At 37.9% G+C, this 9,697-nt stretch overlaps 1 protein-coding gene across 1 annotated transcript; it reads left to right on the top strand.

Moving 5' to 3' along the window:
• The first annotated feature begins 205 nt into the window (after positions 1-205).
• Positions 206-4,392, top strand: LOC105938224 (ADP-ribosylation factor 1). Its single transcript, XM_036151648.1, has 6 exons — positions 206-482; positions 1,488-1,568; positions 1,659-1,768; positions 2,763-2,834; positions 3,967-4,089; positions 4,202-4,392. Exons 1-6 carry the CDS (start codon positions 305-307, stop codon positions 4,292-4,294), a joined length of 657 nt encoding a protein of 218 aa, XP_036007541.1. The 5' UTR covers positions 206-304; the 3' UTR covers positions 4,295-4,392.
• Positions 4,393-9,697: the final 5,305 nt, after the last annotated feature.

Below are 9,697 nucleotides of genomic sequence, written 5' to 3' on the forward strand. Positions count from 1 at the left end.
GTACACAAACGATATATATATATATATATATATATATATATATATATATATATATATATATATATATATATATATATATATATATATATATGACGTTGGCGTGGCTTTCTGTTTTCTTTATTAAGAATAAAGATTTTTATTAAGAATAAAGATTTCTTAATTTATTCTTTTAGTTTGAAAGGGGAGGGGGCGGAAGTGATGTCACAAGGTGTTTGTTGTCTTCCGGTATTCCATCCGCGCTTCCACCGTGTACCGCGCTGACAGCCGCTGAGATGACAGCGTGGAGAAGGGAAGCACGCCCACGATGGTACTGTATAAAACACGGAGCCCCACGGAGACCCACAGACACGGAGAGCCACGGACACGGAGAGCCACGGACATCCGACCCGGGACGATTCCTACCTGGACCTTCATCATGGGCGTCATCATCTCGCAGATCTTCTCCAGGTTCACCTCCAAGATTCCCGTCAGGATTTTAATGGGTCAGTTTTTAATTACTTTTAAGGTCATAATGGCTGAAAAAAAAAAAATTAGTTATAAACTGTAGTTTGAGAGTTTTAATAAATAAACTGGAATTTAATTATTGGCTTCTCTGCTAAAGATAAAAGTCCTCTAATAAATCCAGCTTTTACTGCAGCAGGAGTGAACATTTTTGAAATATCCTGTTTACTTTAAATTAGACTTTTAATCAGGGCAGAAGTTAAGTTAATAAAGTTTTAATTTTTGTTTATAATTATTATTGACCTTTTACCACCCCTAAAAGCCCAGCTGCCCACATAGTTGACCGTGCCCCATTGGGGGGATTAATAAAGGCTGCTGTAGATATTTAGACATAAATAAATGACCATAAAACCAGTTTTATTTAATTTGCCTTCTAATTTATTTGCTTCTTACTTTTATTTTTAGGTAAAATGTGATGTTTGCTCTCTGTTAGACTTCAGGGTTATGTAATGATAAGAGTATAATTATTGAATTCTCACCAGCCTGAACCAGAATCCTGCAGTGGTCGTTTTCATAAATCTTTAATGGGGGGGGGGGGCAGATGAAGCCACTTAAACTTTTGGGGTGGCACTGAAACTAAAAGCCATAGGTTCAGGATTTTATTCTGCTGTTTATAGTAAAGCTGCCTTTAGAAAACTATCAAAAAGATTCAAGTAAACACCTACTGATATCTTTTGGTGTATTGTTTGATTTTTTAATGTTACTAATGATCTAATATGCATTGACAGTTAAAATTTTGAGTTGAACAACAATTCCTTTTTATCGTGTAATTATATTAGGAATAAGGCGTACATTTATTCATTTATTGAAAAACAAAACAATTACTAGGGGAAAGTAAGATACATATAAAAGCACAATAGAAGGTCATTAAGAGCGGCTGCCTTGCTGGCTGTTTATAACGGGATTAAATGCTAAACTGATGCTATAATTTACACTGGAGCCCAGGGTTCTGGTTCTGACAGATCTTCTCTGCTGTGTCTCTGCAGTGGGTCTGGACGCTGCAGGTAAAACCACGCTGCTGTACCGGCTGAAGCTGGCCGAGGTGGTCACCACCATCCCGACCGTCGGTGAGCCGTCCGGACCTCCTCCGACTCTCTGAGGGACAGAAAGTCGCTGCTTTTAGGGTCACAAACGTGTTTTTTTTCTGTCCTGCTCAGGTTTCAACGTGGAGACGGTGGAATATAAAAACATCAGTTTCACCGTTTGGGACGTCGGTGGCCAGACGGTCATCAGACCGCTGTGGAGGCACTATTACACCAACACGCAGGTAAGCCTGCTGCAGGTGTGAAGGATTCATACAGCTGCTGGTTTCAACGGCTCCACGTTGAGGCAGTTAAAGCAAGGCAGGCAAGCAGGAAGAAAAGGATTTACCCCCTTATGCTTTTTCTTCTCTATGTACTTAAAAACAGACTAGAAATGTCTGTTTTTTTAAGTTAAATCAGGGGTTGACGTGTTTTTTTCTATACAATAAATGACAACATATGTCCTGGTAACATAGATTTAAAAAAATCTGTCTGAAAAAGGGTGTATTGGCAGAAGCATTAAGTTTATAATTCCCACCCTCCAAAACCAATTTACATCGGACTAGAAAAAAAAAGGAAAAAAGAAAGAGACGTGTTACTTTTCGCCTACTTCATGTTGTCAGACAGGTTCTGTTTTTGTGATTTTCTTGTTTTTTTTTTTACAGATCTGGTATTAATAACGCCACAACTCAGCTTTCCAAAATAAATGATTTAACTAGGAGGGGGAAAATCACATTTTCTTGGTTTGGATAATTTGAAAACTTCCTTTTTGTATTTACTTGGGTTATATTTGTCTGATATCAAATGTTTTTGTTGAAATCAAACACTTGAGGGACATGAAAGAAGTGATACGGACATCGAGAGCAAAACGTTAAAGCTTACAGAGAAGATCGAAGCCGTCCAAATTACAACCAAGAAAGGGTTGAGAAAAATCATATAAATATAAAATTTAAAAAATTGTGACGTCAATATCTGATAATATATAACTGTTGTAGCTATTAAAGAATACTTACTGTTATTTCTACATATTTAATGTATTTCACTACCCTGTTGCTATATTATCAGAGTCCCGTGCCCAATATTGGCCCGATACGTTACACCATGAAAAACATCGGCAGATACCAGTATTAATGCAGATATGTTCTTCATCCCTTCAAAATATGTATTTTGTTCCTTTCCAAATAAAATAAACGGTGCAAACATATTTTTGCTTTATTTTCCGTCTGTGTTTGTGTTCAGGGTTTGATTTTTGTGGTGGACAGCAACGATCCGGAGAGGATTAAAGAGGCCGCAGACGAGCTGCACATGCAGGTGAGCCTCTGTTCACAGCGTGGAGCTCAGATTTCAGCGACCCGAGGTTCAGGGATCTAACGTCTGCACGATTCAGCGTGCTGCACACTCAGTCCAGACAAAACTTGTTTTCACCTTCAAGTTCACACTGCAGCGTCCACTTGACAGAGAGAAATCAATAATCAATAAGCATCAATAGTTCTGCTTGTATTTCTGAGCGCTAAGCTTGACGTCATCGCCCCCTGCTGGCCCTGCGTGAGCATGGCAGCTTTGCTTCATGTTGTCAGCACCAGAAGTCTGAGGCCACTTTTAATTACTTTGGCCAAAAAGGCTAAAGAAATTACCAATATTTAAAAATATAAGGGTAATTTAAAATTTGCTAGATTTTTATTTGTTATATAAATAACATTCCCACAATGACATTAATAGTGTTGGGAATATTCTTTTTTTATATGAAGTTGTTCTTTCTCAACAGGTTGCAAACTATGTACGTTCAGACGTCCTTTCCTACCAAATTTAAGTGAAAATGTGTTTAACCTTTAAACAAAACTAAAGTTGTTATTTAATTTAAAAAGCATGTATAATTTCCTACAGAAGGCATCATAATAAGAAATTTAGTTTGGCAGACTCTTGCAGCTGTGGCTCTAAACCAGAGTTTATCTGAACTGAAAGCAAAAAAAAAAAAAAAATAAATAAATATATATATATATATATATATATATATATATATATATATATATATATATATATCTATATATATATATATATATATATATATATATATATATATAGATAGATAGATAGATAGATAGATAGATAGATAGATAGATATAAATGTCTGTAGAGACTTTTGGTCTGGAGTTCTGTTTTTAACTATTTTAAAATATCTGTTTAAAAAAAGATCTTGAAAGAGTGAAAAGCAGAAACTTGTGGTTTGAGTTGGGATTCTGTTCCTGCTGTAAAACACGGTGGTGGCGGCATCATGATCTGGGGATGCCTTTCTTTGTTTAATGCAGCAGGGACAGAGAAGCTAGTATGGTTATAAAACACTAAATGGATAAAACAAAAAAGATAAAAGCAGTTTGCAAAGTGATATCTGTAGTTTGCGGTGTAAGTGGGCGTCTAATCGGCGCTGCGTGTTTGCGTCCTGCAGCTGGAGGAGGACGCGCTGAGGGGCGTGCCGGTGCTGGTGTTCGCCAACAAACAGGATTTACCCAGAGCCATGTCGGCCAGCGCCGTCACCGAGGCCCTGAGGCTGTCCGCGGTGCAGCAGCCGGTACGTACCTCCAGGGTCCGATCGTCTCAGGGGGTTTCTCCTGTTGCATCCGGGTGAAGGCGTTTAACCGGAGAGTACAACGTGACCTTTGACCTGTTGTGTGTCCTCGCAGTGGTTTGTCCAGTCCTCCTGCGCCGTCAGCGGTGCCGGTCTGGTAGAGGGCCTGGACTGGCTCTCCGACCGGATCCTGAAGAACCGCAGCTGATGCTCTGATTGCCGACGTTCCTGAGGGTCTTTGAAGGCACCAGGAGGTCGGCGCCGCTGCATCCCTGGAGGAACCTCTGAGGAAATGTCAGGATTTATTTTTTGTCAGGATATATTTTTTGTCAGGATTTATTTTTTATCTCCTCCGTCTCGGTCAGAAACGGCTGGGATGTGTTTTTCTGACTTTCTCTCATTTCTGCTGATTCTGAAGAGAGACGACCTGAAACCCAGGAATCTGTTTGGGTTCGGAAAAGTTGTAATATTTGCTGAGAGATTTTATGTATTTATTTTATTTTTTATTTTTTTGCTTCTACACACAACCTCCAGCAATACAAGAGATTCTTTTTTTTTTTTGTAAATAAAAGAACCAAAGTTCTTGCTGTAAATTTACAAAAACTGAAAGTAAACCAAAATAAACCACTGTGCTATAGAACTATGTATTTATTGTAAAGTCTGAATGTCCATCTAACTTTATATAATAAAAGCCAGAAGTAGCCGACTCCTCTTGTTTTATTTTGATTAACTGTTTTAAAAAAAGAAAAGACACAAATTGAATTTATTGTTTTACAAGTGAACATTTGAAATGCTTTTTAATAGTCACCATGTTACTTTTAAAAGGCAAACTTTTCAGATTTTGTTTGTAAGGGAAATGTGGTTGCTTAAATGAGAACATTTCAAAATAATTGACGGGTTGATAAGAAAATGTTTTATACAGAAAGGGTGAAGGTTACTATGTTATAACTTTGTAGCAGACCATAAATTAATTCACAACAGTTTTGCAGGATTTTAAATACAAATCTGAAAACTGTCCACACATTTATACTAAGTCAGCTGTAATTAAATGATTATTTTGAATGATTTGACTATTTACTCTTTTTAGTCTTGCAATATAAGAACAGGATCTCGGTCAGTTCTTTGAATTTAATAATTGAATTAAAAGCAGATTTTAATGCACCAAAGTTTGCATTTGAGTAATTAAATATCATTGGATAAATGTTACTATCAAATTAAAGAGAATGTCAACAGTGTTTTAATTAAAAGATGAATACTTTGTGATGTACTTAACATTTTTAATTGTAGGATTTTAACTTTTCTGCAATAATTTCTATGTGCTCTGGGAGATGTTCAAAGCTTGGAATATTGTTTTATAGCCTAAAGCCGATTTTTATTTATGGGACAAATGTACAGCACACTTTTTGCATAGCCTGGAAAACAAAAAAATGAAACGAAAACGTTTCCCTACAGCTCTGTGCTGGTCTGTCGCATAAAATGTGACAAAAACTTAAAAAAGGAGAAAAATAATCCATCCTTTCCTCATCGCAGCAAAGTTTTGGCACAAAAACTCCAGAAAACTTATGATGCAACAAATTTAACCAAATAAATTAAAGCTAAGGAGGTTTTTAAAAAAACAAAACACAGACTCAGATGGGTGAATGTTAGTGCTTTATTTAAATGAAACCTTTTCATTAATCGTGATAATCACACTGAAGCATCAATCTGTACTGAACATATTTACAGCTCGACGTAATCGTCAATCCTGCCGTGATTTTCTGCGTCAGTAAAGTGCAGCGCCTTCACTTTTACGCCTTAAGAAAAAGAGGAAAAAAAGTCAAACAAACGTGACTGAAGTTAAGAGTTTAACCAGTAGAGACCAACTGGGCACCAACCGCCACGTTTTTAGGGTTTCACCATGAATCAGACGCAGAAAGGCAAACCGGTTCACATGAAAACAACAAATAAAAAAACCCAAAAGGATCCGAACAAAAGCCCAACATTAACAAAAACACTTTGACTCAGACAAACGATCAAACGAGTCGGATTTTATGACATTATTCTGAAGTTACACTTGAAATTTTCCCCCCGAAACACAACCAAGAATGAAAAGTGAGAAGCACGAAGATAAATTTGTGCTTAACGGCATTTCATAAACAAACTAAACCTGCGGCTAATTATGTGGCCTAAAAAAATGATTTAACGGTTTTTATTTATGTAACAAATATCTGAAATGTACATAGGTCAGAAAAAACATGTTTTTATTATCTTAAAATGGTCTTTAGATCTGAAATCAGTTCTTTATTCCCACCTTGTGTTTTTTCCAGAGTCGATAATTAGAAATGTGCAAAACTAATGAGGGGCAGGTTTCTGTGATTATCCCTAAAAAATATATTCTTATTAACATTAAAATGTTGACTTTATGTCCCAGAGATATTTTCTGTAACCGTCTGAGGAATTCACTAAACAGGATGTAAACGAAACATTTAGGACAGAGTTCCCCCAGAACGCTTACATGACTACAAATACAAAAAAATAAATAGTTTCTGGGAGTTTTTAGGAAACTTTCTGAGTAACAAAGAACAGAAAAATAAAAAAAAAAACAGGTCTTAAAGCAGCAATAGGTCAGTAACTTCATTAATCAGATTAATTCAGAACCCACATAAAACAAACGTGGCTGAATTATGCAGTAATGCGACGTTTATTCAGAGGCTTCACGTAATCGGCTCAGCGGCCAATCAGCCGCTCCGTTCACATCTGGACGCCGTGTTTCAGCATCTGATTCAAACGGTTCTTTTTTTTTTTTAGTGTTCTCGGGTTTAGTATTTAGCACGTTGGAAAACTTTGGCACCTCGAAGCGTTTTTTTTTTTTTTTAAATCAGGAAAAGGTTTGGCAGCCAGTGGTGCCTGACAGACAGAACTGAGGGTGTAATTTATAAAAAACAAAAAAACAAAATGTCATCAAACGTGAGTCTGGGTGAGAACGTGGCAGTGTTTAAGAGCTGGACGCGAACTTTTCACTGAGAGAAGCTGAAAGCAGGTTTAAGTAGAGCGATCGCTGACTTCACGCCCCTTTTTTAAATTAAATTTTTTTTTAAAAAAGCCTAAAAAGTAACTTTTATTAAAGAAGCAAAGTGTAACAAAGGGGGAAAAATAAAGAAAAATCACAGGTGGCTTAATGAACAGGGGCCACTTTGTCTTCAGGTATAAAACTTAACGAGGCTGGAGGGACCAGAGCGACGGATCTTCTGGATCAGGAGCCACTTCCATGACGGCCTAAGTGGAATATTTTGGAACATAAAGGTGAAAATAAACATTTAGTTCTGGCTTTTTAATCAACAGAATGACGCTGATTTTGTTTAGATCATTAATTTATTTTGTCTCTGGGCTCCAAACTACCGCTTAATTAATTTTCCTGTTTCCTAAAAACCTGAAAGTAGATATAAACTTATAGTTCTTTAATGTGACTATAAAACCACTTATACTGCACGTCTAGACTCATTTTATATATTAAGAATAAGGGCTCTTTAGACTGTAAAGGCTGCTGACTCCTGGTCTGGAAGGTCCAGAGTTCTGGTTCCTCTCGTCTCTTCAGGTTTTCCTGCAGGATTTAAGTCTGGAGGCAGAGACGGTCAGTGAAGAAGGTCTGAGGAACCATCTACGCGTTGACTCGGCTACATGAGGAGTCCAGATTCTTTGTCATAAAGGCCCACAGCATCACAGAACCTCCGCCGTGCCTGCAGCCGATCGCGACCACCAGGCGCCATATTGGCAGGGTAAGCTTTAGTCGTGTTGCGCCCCTGGATGCACAAACCACCGAGGGAAGTTAAAAGAAAGAGCATTTTATAGCATCCCTATATATTCTGTTAAAGCCGGGCGTACACTGTACGATTTTTTTTGCCCTTTTTGGGCCGATTCTTCAGTCGTGCGAATAATTTTCGCATGAGTTTCATCTGCGTCGTGTAGCATCCAGAGGGTAACGAGGGACGATCAGCCCATCAGGAATCCGACGGTCGGATTAAAATCAAACATGTCTGAAATAAATTCAGTCGGCCCTCCTGAGGAGATCATGAGCGCCTCCTGCTGGTGAAGTAGAGCTACGAGCCGAATTACCCCAATGTCGCGCACTGAGCATGTGCAAACAATTAAATTCTTCTTCTTCTCAGATGAAAACATAGTAGAGAGAAGCGTGGTGGAGTCAAACTACGGAGCAACTCGTAGAATTACCAAGGCAGCGTTTCGTTTTAGTGAGCCTCATTTTTAACAGAGAGCATTGACACTTCCGTCTTTTTCTTCTTCTACTGTTTAGGTTTGGCTTCCAGATAGACGAGTCAGAGTAGCGCCATCTCTCTACGGCGCTGAGTCTGACGTGGTTTTTAGACGTACAGTGTGAGCAGTCAGATCCTCAGAGCATCGAGCTGTACGGTAAGAACAGAGATGGAGATCTGTGAACTTTTAAACCCTGAGGTTTCATCGTACAGTTTGAGCTGCATCTGAGTAAAACGAGTGAAAATATCGTACAGTGTACGCCCGGCTTTAGGAGGAAAAAATGGATTTCGCTGTTAAACGGGATCGGAGCGCGATGCAGAAAACCGAGCGCTGGATCCCGTCGCTCCATTGATTCCACTTCTGCACTGAACATTTTATATCAGATAAACTTCAGGCGCAGATAACTTAATATTATCTGAATTTAATCTTTTACAACAGTATTGCTAGCTGTTGCATTACATTTTTGAGTTCACAGTTTTCATGGCAATGATTTGCCAACGCAGAAAAAGCTTTTGTTTTTTTTCCCGCGGCGGTGCCAGAGTTATTTCCTAACGCCGGAAGGCAAACGTTTCTGTAGTAACAGAAAGATCTGTGTAGTAAACAACCAAAACTTTAGTGATCATGACTTTCTCTGTTTATAATATTGGCTAAAATTTTAAAATCAGCAGCCTGCATAGGAACAACTTTTACTGTATATATGATCCAGTACAGTGCCTGAATGATTGGTCAATCCTACCGCTTCTCATTGTGCAGAAATATTAGGCAGTATTTTGATCATATCGTTATTTTAAGGCATGTTAAGGGAGGGGTCATTTAATCTTTGTGATTAAATGATTCACCTGTAACAAAAGTCGCCGTAAAAGTCGCTATTTCAGCTACTAGCTGCTGTCTAACGTTATCGTAGAAATTAGTGCATTTATCCTTGATTTCAGCAGCTAAATAAGATTATCTGCCAATGGAGTGATTATTTTGACCCCTAAACTAAGATAATTAGATATACTGCACCTGAAATAAGATTATAGAGATAAGTTGTTCCTATTTTAAGTGCAAAAAATCTCATTCCATTGGCAAACCATCTCATTTATGTGCTCAAATCAAGGATAAATACAATAATTTCAAGAAAATTGTACTTATTTTTATTTTTGTTTTTGCAGTGAAACTGGTCAGGTGACGTCCAGAACGTGACGTGTTAAAAGTTTTTTCAGTTATATTTGTATAAAAAGGGCCATCACGATTATGTCAAACACAATTAATATTCTAATGAACAATCAGCCTCCGATTCCTTTCCACGTGTGAAACGGCGTTCGCCACATCTTTACCAGACGTGCCGACTAAATTTGTCTGCACCTTTCCTCATTTTCAC

This window comes from Fundulus heteroclitus, chromosome 20 (assembly GCF_011125445.2).
Source record: "Fundulus heteroclitus isolate FHET01 chromosome 20, MU-UCD_Fhet_4.1, whole genome shotgun sequence".
NCBI classification, from domain to species: Eukaryota; Metazoa; Chordata; class Actinopteri; order Cyprinodontiformes; family Fundulidae; genus Fundulus; species Fundulus heteroclitus.

Bases quoted from the DNA above. Each gene is read 5' to 3' on its own strand.
- LOC105938224 (XM_036151648.1), top strand. From the start codon at position 305: ATGGTACTGTATAAAACACGGAGCCCCACGGAGACCCACAGACACGGA. The intron at 483-1,487 runs GTCAGTTTTTAA...GTGTCTCTGCAG, and splicing joins TCCCGTCAGGATTTTAATGG to TGGGTCTGGACGCTGCAGGT. The intron at 4,090-4,201 runs GTACGTACCTCC...GTGTCCTCGCAG, and splicing joins TGTCCGCGGTGCAGCAGCCG to TGGTTTGTCCAGTCCTCCTG.